The sequence below is a fragment of the Stenella coeruleoalba genome (assembly GCF_951394435.1).
Source record: "Stenella coeruleoalba genome assembly, chromosome: 19".
Lineage (NCBI taxonomy): Eukaryota > Metazoa > Chordata > Mammalia > Artiodactyla > Delphinidae > Stenella > Stenella coeruleoalba.
The window spans coordinates 38164113-38185719 of NC_137165.1; the positions used below are offsets into that span (position 1 = coordinate 38164113).

The 21607-nt window shown below is 46.1% G+C and overlaps 1 protein-coding gene across 1 annotated transcript in view; it reads left to right on the top strand.

The window, feature by feature from the left end:
- The window catches only part of TTLL6 (tubulin tyrosine ligase like 6), a 53889-nt gene that overhangs the window by 25479 nt on the left and 6803 nt on the right, over positions 1-21607 (top strand). Inside the window, exons 9-15 of the mRNA XM_079904437.1 lie at positions 473-616; positions 1217-1302; positions 5967-6192; positions 7510-7685; positions 8983-9171; positions 9849-10026; positions 10981-11262. Of these exons, the coding sequence (XP_079760563.1) occupies positions 473-616; positions 1217-1302; positions 5967-6192; positions 7510-7685; positions 8983-9171; positions 9849-10026; positions 10981-11262 (1281 nt within the window). The remainder of the gene's footprint in view (positions 1-472; positions 617-1216; positions 1303-5966; positions 6193-7509; positions 7686-8982; positions 9172-9848; positions 10027-10980; positions 11263-21607) is intronic.

A 21607-nucleotide genomic window follows, 5' to 3' on the forward strand; every position in this document is an offset into this window, starting at 1 on the left:
GTAGCCCTGGAGAGAGCATGGTAACCAGCTGTCCATGACTGGAGGTATAGCCGTTTACAGGGAGGGAGCCTTCTAGAAGATGCATAGGAGACCTGGCTGGCATTGCAATCAATACTGCAACTGCAGGGAGAACTCTGGCAGAAGTGCGACGGTAGCAAGCCCTGCGTGGTGGCAACGTGGCCTTCATCACAGGCCTTTTTCATGTTATTTTGTCTTGTTGCCAGGAAAGCTCTTGGAGGCGGTTACTCATGCCATTTGACAGATGAGGAAACTGAGGCCTGGTGTGGTTAGTGGCTTGCACAAGGTCACATAGCCTAAATCCCCTTGTCCCCCTCCCCAACCCCAGCCCAGCCTGGCCTCTGTAACGCAGGTAACACTGGAGCTGAAGCCATGAAAACAAGACAGGGCGCTAATGGGCTTCAAGTCGGGGTTTCTCCTCTGACGCCGTGTGTCTTCTGTTCTCTCCTCCCAGCCCTTTATCATCGATGGGTTCAAGTTTGACCTGCGGATTTACGTGCTCATGACATCCTGTGACCCTCTCAGGATTTTTGTGTACAATGAAGGACTGGCGCGCTTCGCCACCACCTCCTACTCCCGCCCCTGCCCAGACAACCTGGTGAGCTCGGGGACACGCCGCCTCCCCTCCTCTCTTAGCTGGTAAAAATTCCTAGTTGCCCCTACATTCTCAAGGCATGGTGGATGTGGTTGTCACTTGCTGAACTGTGGTTTACTATGTGCCAGGGTGTATCTGTTCTTTCCTTTAGCCCTCCCCAAAGCCCTCAGAGATAGGGATTATCATCTCCAGTTTACAGATAAGGAAATTAAAATCCAGTTATAAGGGACTTGTCCGAGGTCACAGAGCTAGGAAGAGATGAGGTGGGGACTCGTGGCCTGACTGCAAAGCCACAATTCCGTGGTGCTCAAGGAAAGAAGGATGTGGGCAAGGCCCCAGCCCTCCCCCAACATCCCCAGGCCCTCAGGGCTCCTGAAGTCCCCCCTCAGCACAGCGCCACCCAACCTCAGGAGTGGGAGTTTCTTATGCTCCAGGCTGTAGGATACGCCTTCTTACTTCCTCTGTTTTGCCAGTGTAAGTAAGCCCTAAGACGCCCCCTTTCTTTTCCATCTCTTTAAGCTCCAGGGGCCATGGAAGGGCACAGAGAGGAAGTGGAAGGCTGCCCTTCCTCCTGACCCCACACACTTGTGTCTCTTTCCCCAGGACGATATCTGCATGCACCTGACTAATTATTCCATTAATAAGCACAGTTCCAATTTCCTTCGAGATGCTCACTCTGGCAGCAAGAGGTAAGGAAGCGGCTTCCCTTCTCTTTTCTTTCCCTGCTGGGCTCCAAGCTGCTCTCTGAGATTCTATCCAAACCCTGTCGGTCCCCATCAGTGTTTCCATCTTGGGTCACATGGTGTCAGAAAATATTTCTTTGCCTCTAAGCCCAGAACAGACTCCTTAGTCTCTGTCCTCTGGCTGTTAATCATTAAAAGAAGGCCACATCATAAACCCTAGGAGGTTGGGAGGAGGAGAGATAAACACGAACTGTTTCCTCAGCAGGATACACACACACACACCGAAACATACTCTTATTACAGTTGGCCCTTCTGACATTTCTAGACCAACAGATATTTATCGATTGCTGGTCTGACACCGGAGAAGGACCTGCCAGGCCTGTGGTTCCCTGGGGTGTTGCTCCAACAGAGATTCTCAAGTGATGTGTCACGATGCCCCTGCTCTTTCTCTTGCATCAGACTTAAAGGACTGATAAACAGGCAGTCTGTTTGGCTTCAGAGCATCAGAGAAGCACAGGAAATTTCATGACTCCCTTGGTAGCAGAGTTCCAAAAAGCAAATGGAAAATCACTAGGTTAAGCCTGCTGGAAGGGGACGTGTTGGGCTGGCAGGAGGTGATCTCCCCCTTGTCGGAGGGCGCTGGCCACCCGACTTTGCCCACAGCTCCCACACTTCCTCTTTGCCCACCTGGTCTGTGGACACCCTCTGGCCTCCTGCACGGTTGCATGTTGAACATCGGGGCTTGGTGAGGCCTGGCTTCCGGTCCCCGCTCTGACCCACGCCAGCTGAGTCAGCTGGAGCAAGTCCCTTCACCTCTCTGAGCTTCCATTTCTTGGTCTGTAGAATAGGGCAGTGAGACACCCTGCCCTGCCCACCTCGTAGGGTCACTCTGAGACTCAAGTGACCTGTGACAGAGCACAGATATTGCTTGTAGTTACTGTGATTTCTCCTTCGTCTAAAGGCATGTCATCAAAGGGCCCTCATCTCCCTCCTCTTACGAGAATGGACACCCCACTAACAAGCCTTGGGCCCTCAGGCTGTGATGGGGGGGCGTGTTATGTGGCGCCAGGGCTAAGGTGAGGGTGTGGAGTATTGTTCTGCTACCCTAATTCCCCCTCCCCCCTTCCCCTTCCTTCTCCTTGCCTCACTCACGGGGCCTGGCCTCATCCCTCTTCTCCATCCTCCCTCCTGCTGGAGCTGTCGGCTGCCCCCCCTTCCCCTGCCCCTGCATTACCCCCCACCTGTCCCCCTGCGGTGCTCCAGGCCCATCTCTCCTCAGCTGCACCTGGATGTCTCCCCGTTGCTTCCAGCTCAGCATTTCCCAATGTCACGTGTTCTCTCACATCACTTCTACCTCAGCAGTCCAAGCTTCCCCCTCTCTAACTTCTAACCCGCAGGACTGGAGAGTTTGGTGTCATCTTAGATGTTTCCTTTTCCAGCATGTCGTTGAATTCTGAAGTTTCCTCCTTCAAATGTCCCTCCATCCCTTCCTTTCCACCAGACGTAGCCTCAGCCTCATCCTCGACAGCCGCACGGCCTCCTCACTCTTCTTAGCCCCAGCAACCTCTGCTTAACCTTTCTGTACCTCCGGTTTCTCCTCTCTAAAATGACGCAATAAGGAATTCCCAGGCAGTCCAGTGGTTAGGACTCTGCAATTCCACTGCAGGGGGCCCGGGTTTGATCCCTGGTTGGGGAGCTGAGATCTCGCAAGCCGCAGGGCGCGGCCCAAAAATAAATAAATAAAATGCATCCCGGCTGGCCAGCCTCACAAATATGCCGTAAGGACCTACTGAGATGATGGGTATGAATAGGCCTCAAAAGCAATACCCCCTATGCAAGTGGGTGCTGTTATTATCACACATTCCGTATACTCATTACTTCTGCTCTCAGGTAACCAGTGTGGCTCCCAGGTGCCTAGAGCATCCAATTCAAACTCCTCTGCTTGCTGTATGCTTTGACCAGACCCCATTTCCCACTATTATTATTACTACATTAATAGTTACCATTTTATTTGTTGAGCGCTTCCTGTCTGCCAGGCACTGCTCTAAGAAATTTACATTCCTCAACCTATTTAATCCTCGTAACAACACTATAAAGTTGGCGTGATATGAGCACCCCGATTTTGCATATTGGGGAACAGGTGTAAAAAGGTTAAGAAACTTGCCCAAGTTCGCACAGCTGGGAAGTGGCAGAGCTGGAATTAACCCTGGAGTCTGTGCCCTTAACCACTAGCGGTACTGCCGGTGCCACCCGCTCCGTGGTGTTCTCCCAGGACACTCTTTTGCTCATTTTTGATACACAGGCCTTGCTCATTCCCACCTCTCTGCCTTTGCTCAGCTCCAACTGAAAACATGGGAGAACATCCTTGAAGGCCCTTTTGTCAAACTGAGCTTCCGTGTTGCCTTCTCTGACCTGGTTCTAGGTGCTGGTTCAGCTATATAACCACTGCAGTGTGGGTGAAACCCATCTTCTCTGTGGGCCTCTGATTCCTCACCTGTCAGATGAGAGGACTGGCTTCCATCTCTAAGGACAAGCCTATGGAATCCGAGTCTAACCACCCCCAGTAACCTCTCTGTCTCTGGACTCCCACCACCCTCACGGTCAGCATCAGCTGTAGCCCGTAACTTCTCTGTGCTTGGGGCACATGTTTTCCTTGTGTCCCCAATGGTACTTAAGTTCCTTGATGGTTAGAATGGTGCCCTGGCCTTCTAGGTGCCTCCCATGTTGCGGGGCAGAGTCCTTGCCTTTTCTCCCTCCTGTTTGCTTTCACCTTTCCTCATCTCCCTCTTCCCCATCTTTTGAGACAATCTGCTTCTCCTACTAGCCCATCCCCTACCTCAAATTCCCCCCTCCCTAGCCTGAGGCCAGCTGTACCGGCAGTAAACCCCTGCCAGGCTGCAAACTCAGTAGGAGCAATGAAGAAGAAGAGAAACTGGAAACCTGGCAGGCCTCTGGGGCAGAGACCGGGTCCTCTTTGTCTTTCAGGGTGCCTGGCACATAGCTGGTGTGTTCAATTGAATGGACTAGCCACTGGCCGTTATGAAATTGCACAATTATGTGTATTCATTGTGATGTGCCTGAGTTATCAAGAAGAGGTTATGTTATGATTCATAACGTCTGTTATAAGAAGGTAGAGGTGTGTATAATCTACTCTGGGAACATTTATTTTCCAGTTAGGCAAATTAAACACTTTTTTTTTTTTTTGCACTTGAAAGGGTTGCTTTCAAGCGATCTGGAAAATTCATGTACGTGCGACACTCCGTCCTTGACAATGGCGGGTAGAAAAGGTGTGCCTCTATATTGAGTGGCCTCTGTCCATCTGTCGTGATATAGATGCCTCTTTGGTTGTCTCATGTGTGTGCTGACTCCTCAGATGGCCCTCAGGCTTCCCAGAAGAGAAGTGCTGGTTTCTTGGGATCCCCTCATTGCATGAGTTTTGCACACACAGCAGGTCCTTAGCAAATGTGCATTGGCTCCATTGACGGGAGTCCATCTAGCTCTTTGGATGGCCCGAGTGAGCTGTGTTTCCTGTCTTCTCATCCTTCTCTTTGTTCTTCATTCCCCCGCATCGCCCGTATTTCCTCCTCCAATATTTCCACTTCCCACTTTGACTCTCTGTGCACACCTGTGTGTGTGTGAGGGGGTGTCTGTCCCCGCCATTGGGACCTGTCAGATTCGCCCTGTCTCTGTACTGCCCAGCTCAGAGCTGACCGGAGCATTTCCTCAGATGTTTCCTCACAAACCTCTCCTCATGGGGTAGATATCCTCTGATTTCTGTGATAGGGTGACCAGCCATCTAGGTTTGCCTGTGACTGAGGGGTTTCCTGGGATGTGGGACTTTCAGCTCTAAAATCAGACTGTCTGGTTTGCCCTGGGACAGTTGGTAACCCTATCTGTTGAGATGCCCTGGGGTTTCCTTTCCCCTCTGGTCAGCCCTTTAGGGGGTTAACAGTGAACAAAATTTCTGTGTCTTTAGCGTCCCCAGAATCCCCTCAGATAGCTGAGGTGGAACCCAGGTATCGGTGGCCTTCAAAGCCTCCCTAAGTGCTTCTAATGAACACCACAGGCTGAGAAACCATTGCCTCCAAAGCAAAACCATGATGTAGGGTGTTTTTTTTTGCGGTACGCGGGCCTCTCACTGCTGTGGCCTCTCCCGTTGCAGAGCACAGGCTCTGGATGCGCAGGCTCAGCGGCCATGGCTCACGGTCCTAGCTGCTCCGCGGCACGTGGGATCTTCCCAGACTGGGGCACGAACCCGTGTCCCCTGCATCAGCAGGCGGACTCTCAACCACTGTGCCACCACGGAAGCCCGTAGGGTGTGTTTTTAAAAAATTTTTTATTCATCCATTCAGCTTTCACCTGGGATACCGAATGCCTGCCCCAGCCCACAGGTGCTTTCTATGTTACAGTGAAAGTGCCCAGGCCAGGGCTTACATGTCAGTATATCTCTGCCCACTCCAGGACGGTGGAGGCTTGAGGAGTACGGCCCTGCGGCTCCTGCAAGGTCCTCCTGAGCTGACACAGCCCTGGTATGACCCTGGCTCCTGGGTGTCCCTCCCCACTGGCTTTGGGGCCTTATCTTCTCCAGAAGTTTCTGGTTTCCAGCATGCCATGGCCTTAGATGACCAGAGGTGGGCTGCCCTGCCTCATGGCCCGTGGGTCCCTTCCAGGAAGCTCTCCACCTTCAACGTGTACATGGAGAGCCACGGCTACAACGTGGGGCAGATCTGGAGAGAGATCGAGGACATCATCATCAAGACGCTCATCTCGGCTCACCCCATGATCAAGCATAACTACCACGCCTGCTTCCGCAATCACACACTCAACAGCGCCTGCTTTGAAATCCTGGGCTTCGACATTTTGCTGGATCACAAACTCAAGCCCTGGCTGCTGGAGGTGCGGGCTTGGGGCGAGGGGTGAAACTGACGCCTGTTACCAGGGTGAGCCGGCCGGGCCCATCCTTCCGCCCTCCCGCTCAGCCAGGATGTTGTAATCCACTTCCCAAGCCACTGCCCCCCAGAGGCGCTTGCTGCCTGGGGCTTCTCCCTTTGCTGAAAAGTGGCCACCAGAGGGAGGTAGACGGCCGGGAATTAGAGAATTCCTTGTGCCTTCTCGAGGTCCACCCAGACTTAGAAGCTCTGATCTCAGGCCCAGAGTGATTCTGAAGACAGCTCTACCTTTCATAACAGAGTCATCTCCCAGAAAGGAGTGGTTCTTCACCAAAGCTGGGTGGAGGATGTTCAAGATCAGACAGGAGCCACCAGGCTTGGTTCTCAGGGGCCTGGACCACTCAGTCCTAAGCACCAACGGAGAGCGGCCCGGTGTCTGTGGGCACGGGAATGGGTGGGGAGCCACTCAGTGAGTTTCTTGCCTCCCCCAGACCCATGGGGTGGTGGGAAGAGGAGGAAGAGAAGCTCCTGGGTGGCCTCCTCTCTTCCCGATTGGACCTGTGCAAGCAGCCCTTTCCCGTGGCCACTCAGGGTGCACGCCGGGAGTGGGGGTGGGAGTGGGGCTGCGGTACAAATCAGAGGTGCTGGTGACAGCTGCCAGTGACACAGCGTCAGCCCTCAGAGCGCAAGACCCAGATTTACAGATCAGATTCCTGGGGCCTTGCCTTTCCTCCATTCCTAGCCCTTATTCCCAAGTGTGGCTGGGAAGGAGAATATGGCCGTTTGGAGCTCTCACCCGAAGAGCAGAATAAGCCACCAGGAGCAGGCCTTCAGAAACTGCTGGAAACCTTCAAATGTCACACAGTGCCTCTGAACAACGCAGACTCTTCTGTGGGCAGAAATGAGTCCTCTCTGTCCTCCCACCAGTCTCCCTGTCAACCCCGGTCAGGATCCCATATGCATCACTCCCTCCCCACCTCCCAGCCTGGCCCCTTCCATCTACTCTCTGGGATGCACAGTGCACGGGACGGGGCACACGCACACCAGGTGGAGGGGAAACCAAAGACAGCCCCCCCCCCGCCCCCTGCCGTGCTTCTCAGGAAGACAGGACTAAAATGAAAGCTAGTTAAACTGGAGGGGGTTCTGCTTCCTCCTTTCTTCACTGTGGCTCCAGTCTAGACCCTCTCTCCCTCTCCTTTTGACTCATCTTGGTAGCCAGGGCCCCGACCGAGGTGGGCTCGGGTGGTTCCCTGGAGGGGCCGTCCCGCCTCACGCCCTGCTTGCACCCTGCCCAGCCTCCCCAGCTGCCGTCTTGCCCTCACAGGTCAACCACTCTCCGAGCTTCTCCACTGACTCCTGGTTGGATAAAGAGGTAAAGGACAGTCTGCTGTATGACACTTTGGTCCTGATCAACCTGAGAAGCTGTGACAAAAAGAAAGTCTTGGAGGAGGAGAGACAACGGGCGCAGTTCCTGCAGCAGTGTCGTTCTCGGGAGACCAGGTACAGTAATGGGTCAATTCTAACAAATGATAATCCTGTTTGGAAAATTAATATATATTGGCAGGATGTGGCAGTTTGAACAGTTTTACTGTGGCTATTCCTTTGTTCCTAAAAATAGGAGATTAAGTTATAGACATAAATACCTGTGATGGATATGAGTTTATTAATATCATATGAAGATCCAGGGATTACCAATTCAAAAGCAAAACCATTTATCTATACAAAAAGGAAGATTTGTCCATCCTCCCCTTGCCACTGTGTGGGCAGGAGCCTCTGTCGCCCTGCTCCCTGCTGGGTAGCATTTACCTTTTAACAGAGGCCTTCCTCTGTAGAGTGAGAAAGAAGACAGGAGCCTGGCCAAGGAGTGGCTTTGTTGCTTTTCAGATCCCACGGTGGCCCGCTGCCCCCCGCATGAGCAGAGCCAGCCTGATCCTTCGGGACTGAGCTTCTGGAACCGGGGCATGGCATCTCGGTTTGGATGGCACTGTGTTTCTCAGAGCGTGTTCACGTGCACTGTCTTCCCTGGAAGGGGGATGGGTAGGCGGTAGCATGGGGTGTTGTATGGTCCTAATTTTGGAGCTAAGAAGACCAAGACTCTGGAAGGAGAACTGCCTTGTACAGGTCACCTCGCTGGTCAGTGGCAGGTCTGGACACCGAGCCCACTGGGTGGGCTGCCTTCCATTAAACTCCTGGAGAAGGAGGCAGCATCAGCTAAGGGGCGGCCAGGGCCCTTCTCTGGATCAGTCTCCTCGTCATGACTTGGCCCTGGGTGGCTCAGGGGCTCCTGGTTTCCCTGCTGTAAAAGGGGCTTATCGTTCCTCGCTCCCTGACCTCCACCTCCCCGGGGGGCTGTGAGGAAGAATGAGATCATCACAGCTCATAAAAGCTCATCAGGCTCATCCACGAAGCCCTCAAATTTAGCAAAACACAAGCTGTCAGTTCGCCAGAGAAGGGTAGCAGGGGCTGTGATTGGGAAGATGGTGACAGTCTGCCTCAGAACAAAGCCAAGGGGGAAATAGGCTCTACTTGTAACGGGAGAGAATTTGGTGAGCTGTCAGGAAGACCGTTCCAACCAGCTCTCAGTACCCTGTGACACTTGCTGTCCCGGGAAGGCTAGAATCTCCTTTCAGGGAAACGTTCACGCGTTCATTTATTTAGGAAATACTGACTGACCACTGTTGCGTGCAAGGCCTCCGTCTGGCCCTAGATGACATCCGTGTCCTTGGAAAGGCCATGTCCTCTCCAAGCTGGGTCCCAGGAAACCCTAACTGCAGCCCTGTGTTCTGCTTCCCAACAGGAAGGAGGAAGTCAAGGGCTTTCAGGCCGTGCTTCTAGAGAAAACTGAGAAGTATGAAAAGGAAAACTGTGGAGGCTTCCGCCTGATTTATCCCAGTGTGAATTCGGAGAAGTATGAGAAGTTTTTCCAGGACAACAACTCCCTCTTCCAGAATACAGTTGCCTCCAGGGCTCGGGAGATGTATGCCCGGTAGGAAGGCTCCTGGGGCTAGGGGAGCAGGGTGTTGGGGGAAGAGGGGTTTGCCTGACCTGAGGGGTAACCTTGGGGCAGCCTTGAAGTTGCTTTGGTCTCGCAAGGACCAGGAATCGTAAGATTCTTTGGTGTGGGATGTTGTTAAGTGGATATGGGGCTGTTTCTAGAAACTCACCCATGAGACAGGCACCCCCACCCCACTCCAGCATGCCCAGCCCCTCAGGGCTGCCTCCTGGATTCATGCAGGTGTCAAATCTAAGGACCGGAAGGGACTCATCCCATTCGGTCCATTCCCCGCCCTCCACCTCATTTCATGGAGCAGAAAAAGGATCGTACAGCAGATAACAACAGAAGAGGCTCTAGAACCCCTGTCTCCTGAGTCATGTGACTGAGTTATTTCCGTCACATCATTGGCCAGAGAGGCCCAGCATATGAAGGGGTCCAACGTGGGAGCCCCTAACTTTAGCGTCCTACCGAGACCTTCTTCCCAGCACCTGCCAGCTGTGGGATCTGGCCTACTGGGAAGTGAGGAGAGCGGTGGGGTGTGGTGAGTGGGGTGCAGCCCGCCACTCCACTCTATGAGGTGGGCAGGGCAGGGTGTCTCATTGCCCTCAAGGAGAGTGTCCACATTCCCAGCCCATCCCTAACCTACATGACTGTTCCTCACTGGGCAGGCAGCTGATCCAGGAGCTGAGACTGAAACAGGAGAAAATATCCTTCCAAACGAAAGATAAGAGGGTGGAAATGCAGGGGGAATCAGCAGGCGAGCGAGCGAGAGGCAAGAGCACGCAGCACTGGCGACAGAAACAAAGGCAGGAGTCCAAGACCGCCACCAGCCCGGCCTCCAAACAAGTAAACCTGGATGGGAGGGGAGCGCGCATGCCCAGCGCCCTTCCCTGGCTGGGGCCAGTCCAGGGGGGGGGTGCTGAGGAGCCCGCTACTGAGATCTCAGGCACACTGAAGGAATGGGGCCGCATGGAGAGCTGGGCCCCGGGAGGGGAGCCCGGAGGCCTTCAGAGGATCCCTCCATCCAGGCAGAGAGGACTCTCACTGGTCTGCCCTTCTTCCTTCAGCTGGAGTAAAGGCAGCTGGGAGACTGAGCACCATCCCCATGTAGGGAGTAGGCTCTAAGACTACCTGTGGTCATGGTCCCCAACTCTAGTTTGGGTTGGAATGCTCCCCTCCAGCAGGCCAGGGGCACAGCTGAGAGAGGAGGCCACAGGGAAAAGCTTCTGGGAGGCAGGACCTCAGAACACGACATGGGGTGACTGAACACAGCTGGTGCTTCCAGCCTGCTCTCTGCTCAAAGTGTGGACCAGCCTCTAGGCTGGGGCCAGCTATCCAGTTGTCCTATCATCTGAATCTCTGGATCCCCTGCTTCTCTGCCTAGCTCTCTCTTCTGGCTCCCTGGAAAGATTCATTGACTTTTCAGTCTATCTCCTTCTCAAAGACTTACCTGAAGGGACAGGTTTAGAGCAGGTTTTTATTTTTTAAAAAAATAAGTTTGTTAGGGTCATAGACCCTTCGAGAATCTGATAAAAAGCTATGGAATCTCTTGCCATAACGTATACAAAGATACAATTTTAAAACTGCAGTTTCAAGTGGCTCAAAGGCCCCGTGAAACCATCCGTGAGCCCTTTAGGGGTCCTTGAACCCCAGGTTAAGAGCCCCCGATTAGAGAGACTTTGATTCTGATTGCTTTCCTCTCCTCCTCATCTCCTTTGCACCTACCCTCGGGGGCAGATGATCTGGAAGTGGACAGAGCTGGGTTCCCATGGGCTATACGTTTGGTTTCCTCCTTCCCAGTACCTCCAGCCATTGACACTAGAGTCCTGCACACCCGACTTGCTGTCGAGCATCAGAGACACAAAGAAAAATGAGACAGACAGCAGCCTCGAGCAGGAGGCCCCCAGGGAGGAGGCTGGCCCTGCTCCCCATGAGCCTACATCTGCGAGGCCTTACAGCTCTATTACTGACTTGAGGAATTCAAGCCTCCTCAGCTGCTCCAGGCCAGAGCTCAGTAAACCCGTCTCCGGAATCAAGGAAGCCAAGTCCACCTCTGCAGTGAACACAGTCACCAGCACTGTGGTAAGTAGAGCAGTCTGCCTTCCCTGAGGACCGAACTGGTGGTGGGGTGGGGTGGGGGGTGAGGTAGGAGTCTGGCTTTCTGGTCCCTTCTCTGCACATACTATGGCCCTTTGAGTAAGCCACTTACCCTCTCTGGGCCTCGATTTCCCCACTTGTGAAGCCCAAGTTGTGGAATGGCATACTGTTAGGAGTCTAGACCTATACCTTTAGGGCTTTTAGAAAGGCCGTCTTATGCATCCCCTCTTTTGGGCAGGGTACCGCCTGTTGTGTTAGTTTCTGTAGGGCCGCTGTAACAAATTACCATAAAGTTGGTGGCTTGAAGCACGAATCTATTCTCTCACCGTTCTGGAGGCTAGAGATCTGAAAACAAGGTGCTGGCAGGGCCACGCTCCATGTGAGGGCTCTCTAGGGAGGATCCTTCCTTGCTTCTTGCTAGATTCTGGTGGTTGCTGGCAATCCCTGGCATTCCTTGGCTTGTGGCAGCATAACTCCAATCCCTGCCCCTGTCATCACACAGACTTCTTCCTGTGCTTCTCCTCTGTGTTTCTTCACGTGGCTTTATAAGGACACCAGTCATTGGATTTAGGGCTCACCCTAATCCAATATGAGCTTATTTTAACTTGAGATCTGCAAAGATCCTATTTCCAAATAAGGTCACGTTCTGAGGCTGTGGGTGTCCATGAATTTTCGGGGGGATATTGTTGAACCCAGTCCACGACCTAAACAGTGTTTTTCAAACTCCATTGTTGTACGGACACCTTTTGAAGGAAAGAAAGCTCTTTTAGATTCCAATTGTAAACTTAAATTATTTGTATAAATATATGCAAGTATATTGCATATATTTATATGCAAGTATATTGCATATATTTATATGCAGATATAAAGTCTTTACACATATATAGCTCTTATGCAACTGCAAAACAAAACAAGTAGCACCAATAAAATTTGCATAAGATATTAATTTAATATGACAGTTGATTTTCTATTTTTCTGGAAACTAAGTTGCCACCTGAATGTAGTACCAACAACGCTAACACAGGTTCTCTTGTGTTCATCATACCTAGGCCCACCAAGAGCTATGTGATGACTCTACTATAAGTACTGGAAAATCTTCTGCGTTGTTGGGTCTTTGCTTGGTCCAAATGCAGTGCAGAGTAGTGCAATGTTTTTCAAATTTCTAACCATAGCCCATAGTAGAAATTCATTTTATTTCATAGTCCATCACATACACACACATACAACTGGAGAAAATTTTCTAAAACGGTGCTTAGCCACACTGCATATAGTGACTCATTCTTTTTTTTTTTTTTTTTTTTTGCGGTACGTGGGCCTCTCACTGCTGCGGCCTCTCCCGTTGCGGAGCACAGGCTCCGGACGCGCAGGCTAAGCGGCCATGGCTCACGGGCCCAGCCGCTCCGCGGCATGTGGGATCTTCCCAGACCGGGGCACGAACCCATGTCCCCTGCATCGGCAGGCCGACTCTCAACCACTGCGCCACCAGGGAAACCCTCATTCTATTCTTTTAAAAAATATCCGTTACATGGGCTTCCCTGGTGGCGCAGTGGTTGAGAGTCTGCCTGTCGGTCCAGGGGACACGGGTTCTAGCCCTGGTCTGAAAAGATCCCACATGCCACGGAGCAACTGGGCCCATGAGCCACAACTGCTGAGCCTGCGCGTCTGGAGCCTGTGCTCTGCAACAAGAGAGGCCGCGACAGTGAGAGGCCCGCGCACCGCGATGAAGAGTGGCCCCCGCTCGTCACAACTAGAGAAAGCCCTCGCACAGAAACGAAGACCCAACACAGCCAATCAATCAATCAATAGAAATGCTGTAGAATTATTTAAAAAAAAAATACCCATTACAGTCCACTAAGTTAATTTCCTGACCTACTGGTAGGTTTGCAACCGTGGTTTGATAAACACCGTTACAAGAGTATGCTTTGGAGCTTCATCACGTTGGATTTGGCAATGATTTCTTGGATATGACACCAACCCCACAGGCGACAGAAGCAAAAGTAGATAAGTGGGACTACATCAGACTTAAACAGTCAACAAAATGAAAAGGCAACCTGTGGAATGGGAGAAAACGTTTGCAAACCATATATCTGATAAGGGGTTAATATCCAGAATATATAAAGAACTCTTACAACTCACAATGACAACAACAACAAAACAACCCGATAAAAAATGGGTAGAGGCGGGCTTCCCTGGTGGCGCAGTGGTTGAGAGTCCACCTGCCGATGCAGGGGACACGGGTTCGTGCCCCCGTCCGGGAAGATCCCACATGCCGCGGAGAGGCTGGGCCCGTGAGCCATGGCCGCTTAGCCTGCGCGTCCGGAGCCTGTGCTTCGCAACGGGAGAGGCCACAACAGTGAGAGGCCCGCGTACTGAAAAAAAAAAAAAAAAGGGTAGAGGCTTAAATAGACATTTCTCCAAAGTGAAAACAGCCAGTCACAAAAAGACGGATACTGCATGATTCCACCTATCTGAGGCATCTAGAGTAGTCAAACTCTTAGAAACAAAAGGTAGAAGGGTGGTTGCCAGGGGCTGTGGAGAGGCAGAAACAAAAGGATGTTTAATGGGTATAAGTTTCAGTTTTGCAAGTTAAAAAGGTTCTAGATATGTGTTGCACAACAGTGTGCATAGAGTTAACACTACTATACTGTACACTTAAAAATGGTTATGATGGTAAGTTTTACATGATGTGGGTTTATGTGAACCACAGCTACTGAAGCCTGCGTGCCTAGAGCCTGTGCTCCGCAACAAGAGAAGCCACCGCCAGGAGAAGCCCACACACCACAACTAGGGAAAGCCCGCGTGCGGCAACGAAGACCCAACGCAGCCAAAAATAAATAAAATTTTAAAATAATAATAATGAGTAAAGAGCATACTTTGGGGAATCTGGCTGCCACTGTTTAGATCCCGGGGTCTCCTTTTATTATATGTATGACTCCCATCTAGTCACTCTAATCTGCTTAAGCCTCAGTTTCCCCATCTGAAAAATGGTGTTTTCATAATAGTACCTACCAGCAGATCATCGTGAGGAGTAAACGAAAGGAGCCAAGAAAGTGGATCCACGAGTGGTGTTTATCACACAGGAGTCAGTACGCATTAGCTATTATTTTAATATAACTACTTCTTAAGACTGCCCTTGTTCTTTTTGCATTAACTTAAGGCTTAAAGCAGTACTATTGAACACTAAAGAGATTAAAAAAATAAGGCAGCTGACAACAATTCATTCTTTTTTTTTTCTTTTTTGGATTTCATGTTGATTTAATCAAAATCATTGGTTCAGGATGTTGTATCATACTTGGTTCATTCAAAGCCTTTGACTGGTTTGTTTATTTACTTGTCCCTTTATCCCTATGCTCACCTCCCATTCATCTATCCACCATCTTTTGTTAGTTTGTTTCCTTGTAAAGAAGGGATTTCTAACTTTTTTTATAATCTTTATTTTTTAATTTTTATTTAAAAAAAATTTTGGGTCACGCTGTGTGGCATGCAGGATCTTAGTTTTCCGAGCAGGGAATCTAACCCGCGCCCCCTGCAGTGGAAGCACGGAGTCTTAACCACTGGACCACCAGGGAAGTCCCAAGAAGGGATTTTTTTAAATACATGCATTTAAAATCTGTTTAAATGTGATTGGGTTATTTATCTCATTCTATGTCCTATTTTTTTTCTTATTGAGCCCCACTTTTTTTTCTAAAATCTTAACTGTACAATTCTGACAAATAAATACACCTGTGTAATCCATATCCCTATCACAATATAGAACTTTCTGATATTTCCCCAAAGTTCCCTCCTGCCCATTCCTAGGCAATTGCCCTCCTGCTCCCTGCATCCCTCCTCAAGGCATCCACTATCCTGACTCTGACTTTTTCCATCTTAGAGTAGTTTTGCCTATTCTAGAATTTTGTGCAAATGGAATAATATAGTATATATTCTTTTGAGTCTGACTTCTTTAGTTCAGTATTATATCTGTGAGATCCATTCATGTTGTTGGGTGTATCAGTTGTTTGTTCTTCTTTATTGCTGAATTGTGTTCCATTGTACAAATACACTGCAGGTTTTTTTTTTATCATTCTCCTGTTGATGGACATTTGGGTTTTCCCGGTTTTTATTCTTTTATTGCTATTGTAATTAAAGCTCTTATGAACGTTCCTGTACAAGTCTTTTTGTGGACATAGTTTTCATTTCTCTTGGATAATTACCTAGAAGAAGGATTACTAGGTCAAAGGGTAGATCTATGTATAACTTTATAAGAAACTCCAAAGTCTTTATTTAAAGTGATTGTATCTTTTGTACATTTCAGCCAACAATGAATGAAAGTACCAATTGCTCCACATTTGTCAACATTTGGTGCTATCTGTCTTTTAAATTTTAACCACTCTAATGACTATGCTGTGATTTCTTATTGCGGTTTTAATTTGCATTTCTCTGATGATTAAGCATGTCAAGCACTTTGTCAAATGCTTATTGGTCATTCTTGTATGTTTCTTTATGGAGAGTCTGTTCAAGTTTTTGCCTTCCTCCCTTTTAAGAAATGGGATTATTTATGTTTTTACTGTTGTGTTGTAGGAATGCTTTATATAGTCTGGAAACTTACCTATTCTTTTTCTTGATAGTGTTTTTTGATTAGTGAAAAAACTTAATTTTGACGAAGCTTATCAATTTTTCTTTTATGGTTTTTGCTTTCTGTGTCCTATATAAGAAATTTTCATGCACTCTCAGATCACAAAGATATTCTCCTAGGTTTTTTCTAAAAGCTTTATAGCTTTAGCTTTGTGTATAGTTCCATGATCTGTTTCAAATTAACTTTTGAGTGTGCTAGGTGATGGGCACTAGGATTTTTTCCCCATATGCACATCTAGTTACTACACTATTTATTGAAAGACTTTCCTTTCTCATCGAATTGCTTGGGTGCCTTATAAATTCTAGTAAGGATTTTTGTTGTTGATTCTGTAGGATTTTCAACAAACAAGTATGTCATCTTCAAATAAAGATGGGTTTTACTTCCTTCTTTCCAATCTTTATGCCTTTTATTTCTTTTTCTTACCTTATTGCCTGGCTGGGATTTCTAGTACAGTGTTGAACAGGAGTGGAGAGAACAGATATCCTTGCCCTGTTTCCAGTCTTAAAGGGGAAACATTCCAGTCTTTTATCATTAAGTATGGTGTTAGCTGTAGGGTTTTTGTAGATATTCTTTACTAGGTTGAAGATGTTCGCTTCTATTCCTAGTTTGCTGAGAGTTGTTTTTAATCATGAATGGATAATGAATTTTGTCAAGTGCTTTTTCGGTATCAGTTGATAGTATCATATAGTTTTTCTACTTTAGACTGTTAATATGGTGGATTACATTGATTATTATTATTTTTTTTTTTTGGCCGCACCTCGTGACGTGCAGGATCTTAGTTTGTGGATCGGGGATCAAACCCATGCGCCCTGCAGTGAAAGCACAGAGGACTGCCAGGGAAGTCCCATCATTGATTAATTTTTGATCTTTAGCCAGTCTTACATTCCTGGAATAAACCCCACTTAACCATGATGTATTGTTCTTTTTATGCATTGCTGGATTCAACTTAATAATGTTTTGTTGAGGATTTTTTTTTTTTTTTTTGCGGTATGCGGGCCTCTCACTGTTGTGGCCTCTCCCGTTGCGGAGCACAGGCTCCGGACGCGCAGGCTCAGCGGCCATGGCTCAGGGGCCCAGCCGCTCTGCGGCATGTGGGATCTTCCCGGACCGGGGCACAAACCCGTGTCCCCTGCATCGGCAGGTGGACTCTCAACCACTGCGCCACCAGGGAAGCCCTGTTGAGGATTTTTATGTCTGTGTTCATAAAAGATGTTAATTTATAAGGTTTTATTTCTTCTTTTACTTTTTTTCTTTTTCTTTTTTTTTTGGTCTGTTAGCTCCATAAAATAAATTGGGAAGTGTTCCCTCCTCTTCTGTTTTCTGGAAGAGATAGTGTAGAATTGTCATTATTTCTTATTTAAATATTCAGTTAGAGTTCTCCAGTAAAATTATCTTGGCCTGCAGATTTCTTTTCTGGAATATTTTAAACTACAGTTCAATTTCTTTAATGTTATGTATTTTATTTTGAGTGAGTTTTGGTGGTTTGTGGTTTTTGAGGTATCGGTCCAATTTATCTAAGTTGTTGGATTTATATGTGAAGAGTTGTTTATAGTACATCCCTATTATCCTTGTAATGTCTGCAGAGTTTGTAGTGATACCCTCTCTTTCATTCCTGATATGGGTAATTTGTTTGTTCTTTCACTCTCTTTTTTTTCTTGGTAAGTGTTGCTAGGAGTTTATCAGTTAATTCTTTTCGAAAAACTGGGTTTTTGTTTCATTTTTTTTCTATTATTTTCCAATTTTTTATTTCACTGATTTCTGCCCTTATTAATACTTATGTTCTGCTTGCTTTGGATTATTTTTCTTTTCTTTTTTCTAATTTCTTACAGGGGAAGCTTAGAATGTTGATTAAGACCTTCTTCCCTAATATAAACATTTAATGCTATAAATTCCTAAGAACAACTTTAGCTAGATACCACAAATTTTGATATGTTTTCATTTTCATTTAGTCCAAAATATTTTATAATTTCACTTGAGATTTTCTTTATGACCCATGGGTTATTTAGAAACGTAGGGTTTTTTTAATTTAAAAAATTTTATTTTTATTGAAGTATAGTTGCTGTACAATATTATATAAATTACAGGTATACAATATAGTGATTCACAGTTTTTAAAGGTTATACTCCATTTATTTTATGTAAAATATTGGCTTTATTCCCCATGTTGTGCAATATATCCTTGTAGCTTATTTTGTACCTAATAGTTTGTACTTCTTAATCCCCTACCCCTATATTGCCCCTCACCCCTTCCCTCTCCCCACTGGTAGCCACTAGTTTATTCACTATATCTGTGAATCTGCTTCTTTTTTTTTATATCCACTAGTGGGTTGTATTTTTTAGAGTCTACATATGAGTGATATCGTACAGTATTTGTCTTTCTCTGTCTGACTTATTTCACTTAGCCGAATGTCCTCTAAGTCCATCCATGTTACTGCAAGTGGCAAAATTTCGTTTTTTATAGCTAAGTAATATTCCATTGTAAATATAGACCACATCTTCTTTATCCATTCGTCTGTTGATGATGGATACTTAGGTTGCTTCCATATCTTGGCAATTGAGAAATGTGTTGTTTAATTTTCAGTTGTTGGGAGATTTTCCTGGTGTTTTTCTGTTACTGCTTTCTACTTTAATTCCATATCGTCAGAGAACATACTTTATATGATTTCAGTTCTTTTAAATTTGTTAGAGTTTATGTTATAACTCAGAATATGGTCTCTTTTGGAGAATGTTTCACGTGCACTTCAGAAGAATGTCTATTTTCCTGCTGTTGCGTAGTGAGTCAATTAGATCTGTTTGGTTGCTGATGTCGTTCAGTCCTTCTATATTCTTATTAATTTTCTGTACACTTAGTTCTGTTAATCACTGAGTTCTATTAATTACCGAAACCCACCTCAGGATTTCATCATGGACATGGGGGTACAGAGAGCGGAGAAAAGAAAAGACGAAAAAAAGGTCTTTGAGCCACAGCTATAGGGCTTCTCGTAGAGCTTTCTCTGTCTACTCCCCAGTAGCCACTTTTGAGTTTTGAGTTGCCTTGAGTTCAGGTCAGAGGATACTGGAGGAAAAACAGTAGACTCACTGCTCTCTTGCTGGTACTTTAAATTCTCATCTTCCTCAATCTGCCTGCTACTGTTTACTTTTCAGAATTGTCGGATAGCTACTCTATGCATGCATTCTGTGCAGGTTTTATAGGAACAGTCAGTGGGAGAGACAGATGCAGTATGCTTAATCCATCTCAGCTAGAACCAAGACTACTGTCCCTTCTCATTGTTTCAAATTTCCTTATCCCTTTGATGTCTGCATGATCCGTAGTGATATCCCCTCTTTCATGGATGATAAAAGCAATTTCTGTTTCCTCTTTTTTTAATCTTGATCTTACTATGGGCTTATCCATTTTATTAAGTAAAGAACCAGCTTTAAGCTTTGTTAATTTTCTCTATGGTTTATTTTCTATTTCATTGCTTTCCAGTATTATCTTTATTACTTCCTTTTTATTCTACTAGCTTTTAGTTTAATTCGGTCACCATTTTCCAGCCTTTTAAAGTAGAAAGTTAGATTATTTATTGTAAGCCTTTCTTCCTTTCTAATATGTGTTTAGCACTATAAATTTCCCTGTAAACACTAGTTTATCTGCATATGTTGCATTTTTATTATCATTGTTTGAAATATTTCCTAATTTCCTTGTGATTTCATTTTTGTTCCATGGGTGATCTAGAAGTATATTGTTTAATTTTTTAATATTTAGGGATTTTCTAGATATCTTATGGTTATTAATTTCTGATTTAATTCCTTTGCGATTAGTAGAAATGCTTTGTTAAAATTTATCAAGACTTATTTTACGGCCCAGCAAATGATTTATCTTGATGAATGTTTCATGTGCACTTGGAAAGAATGTGTGTTCTACAGTTGCTGAGTATAGTGTTCTGTGAATCAATTACATCACTCTGGTTGACAGCGTCACTCAGATTTTCCATATCTAGACTGATTTAGTTTCTACTTTTTATATCAGTTGCTGAGAGATGGATGGTAACATCTCAACCCCAATTGTGGATTTGTGTATTTCTACCTTTTGTTCTGTCAGTTTTTGTTTCATGTGTTTTGAAGCTCTTTTATTAGGTACACATTTATAATTATTTTGTCTTTTTGATGTAGTGACCCTTTTATCATCATGAAATGATAAAATCTTCTTTATCCCAGGTAGTACTCCCTGTCCTAGAATTTATTTTGTTTGATATTACTATAACCACTCCAGCTGGTTGTGGTTAGTGTTTGCATGGTATATCTTTTTTAAAAACATTCTTTTAATTTCAACTCACTTTTCTCATTATATTTAAAGGATTTCTCTTATATACAGACATAAGTGGGTCTTGCTTTCTTATCCAGTGTGACAACATCTGCCTTATAATTGGAGTACTCCATTTTCATTTAATGTAGTTATTAATACAATTTAGGACTGAAATTCTGTTTGTTTTCTATACATATTTTCTGTTTCTGCTTTTTCCCCATGTTCCTCCTTTTCTGCTTTCTTTTGGATTAATCAAAAAGTGTTTGTTAGTTTTAATTTCTCCATCATCTTTTTAGTTATAAGTTTTTGCCTTTTTGTGGGGGGTGTTATTCTATGGATTGCAATATTCATCTTCAGCTTGTCAGAATCTACTTAGAGGTAACGTTGTACTTAATTTTAAATATGGCAAACTTATTCTCTCTTTTGTACTAACATACACTACTAGTATTTATTGTAGTGCACATCTGTATACTGGTGATGAATTTTCTGTTTTTGTTTATCTGAAAATGTCTTTATTTAAAAGTCTTCATTTTGAAGGAGATTTTTGTTGGACCTAGAATTCTGGGTTAACATTATTCTTGAAGCACTTTCAAAATGCTGTTCCAGTTCTTCTGATCTTCTTCTTTTTCTTTTTTAATGAGAAATTAACTGTATTCATATCATTGTCCCATGTATGTAATGTGACATTTTTCTCTGGCTGCTCTCTTTACCTCTGAATTTCAGCAATTTGAAATGCAATATGATGTAGTTTTATTTGTATTTATCCTATTTAGGATTCTTGAGCTTGTTGGTTTTGTATATTGATGTCTTCCACCAAATTTGAGCAGTTTCTCTCCATTATGTCTTCATATATCTTTCCTGCCTTATTTTGTTCCTCTCTGTTGTATTTTCTGTCTCTATCAGGACTCTAGGTAGCTCATATAAATAGAATCATACAATATTTGTACTTCTGTGTCTGGTTTATTTCACTTAGAATAATGTGTTCAAAGTTCATTTATGTTGTAACGTGTATCAGAATTTCCTTCCTTTTTGAGGCTAAATAATATTCCATTGTGTGTATACACCACATTTTTTTTTTTTTTTTTGCGGTATGCGGGCCTCTCACCACTGTGGCCTCTCCCGTTGCGGAGCACAGGCTCCGGACGTGCAGGCTCAGCGGCCATGGCTCACGGGCCCAGCCGCTCCGCATCATGTGGGATCTTCCCGGACGGGGGCACGAACCCGTGTCCCCTGCATCGGCAGGCGGACTCTCAACCACTGCGCCACCAGGGAAGCCCATACACCACATTTTTTTTATCCATTCATTTGTTGGTGGACATTTGGGTTGTGTCCACTTTTGGCTATTGTGAATAATGTTGCTGGGAACCTTGGTGTACTTGTTTAAAAGGAGCAATCTAATAACTTATTTAGCATATATAGCTAGGAGCAGAA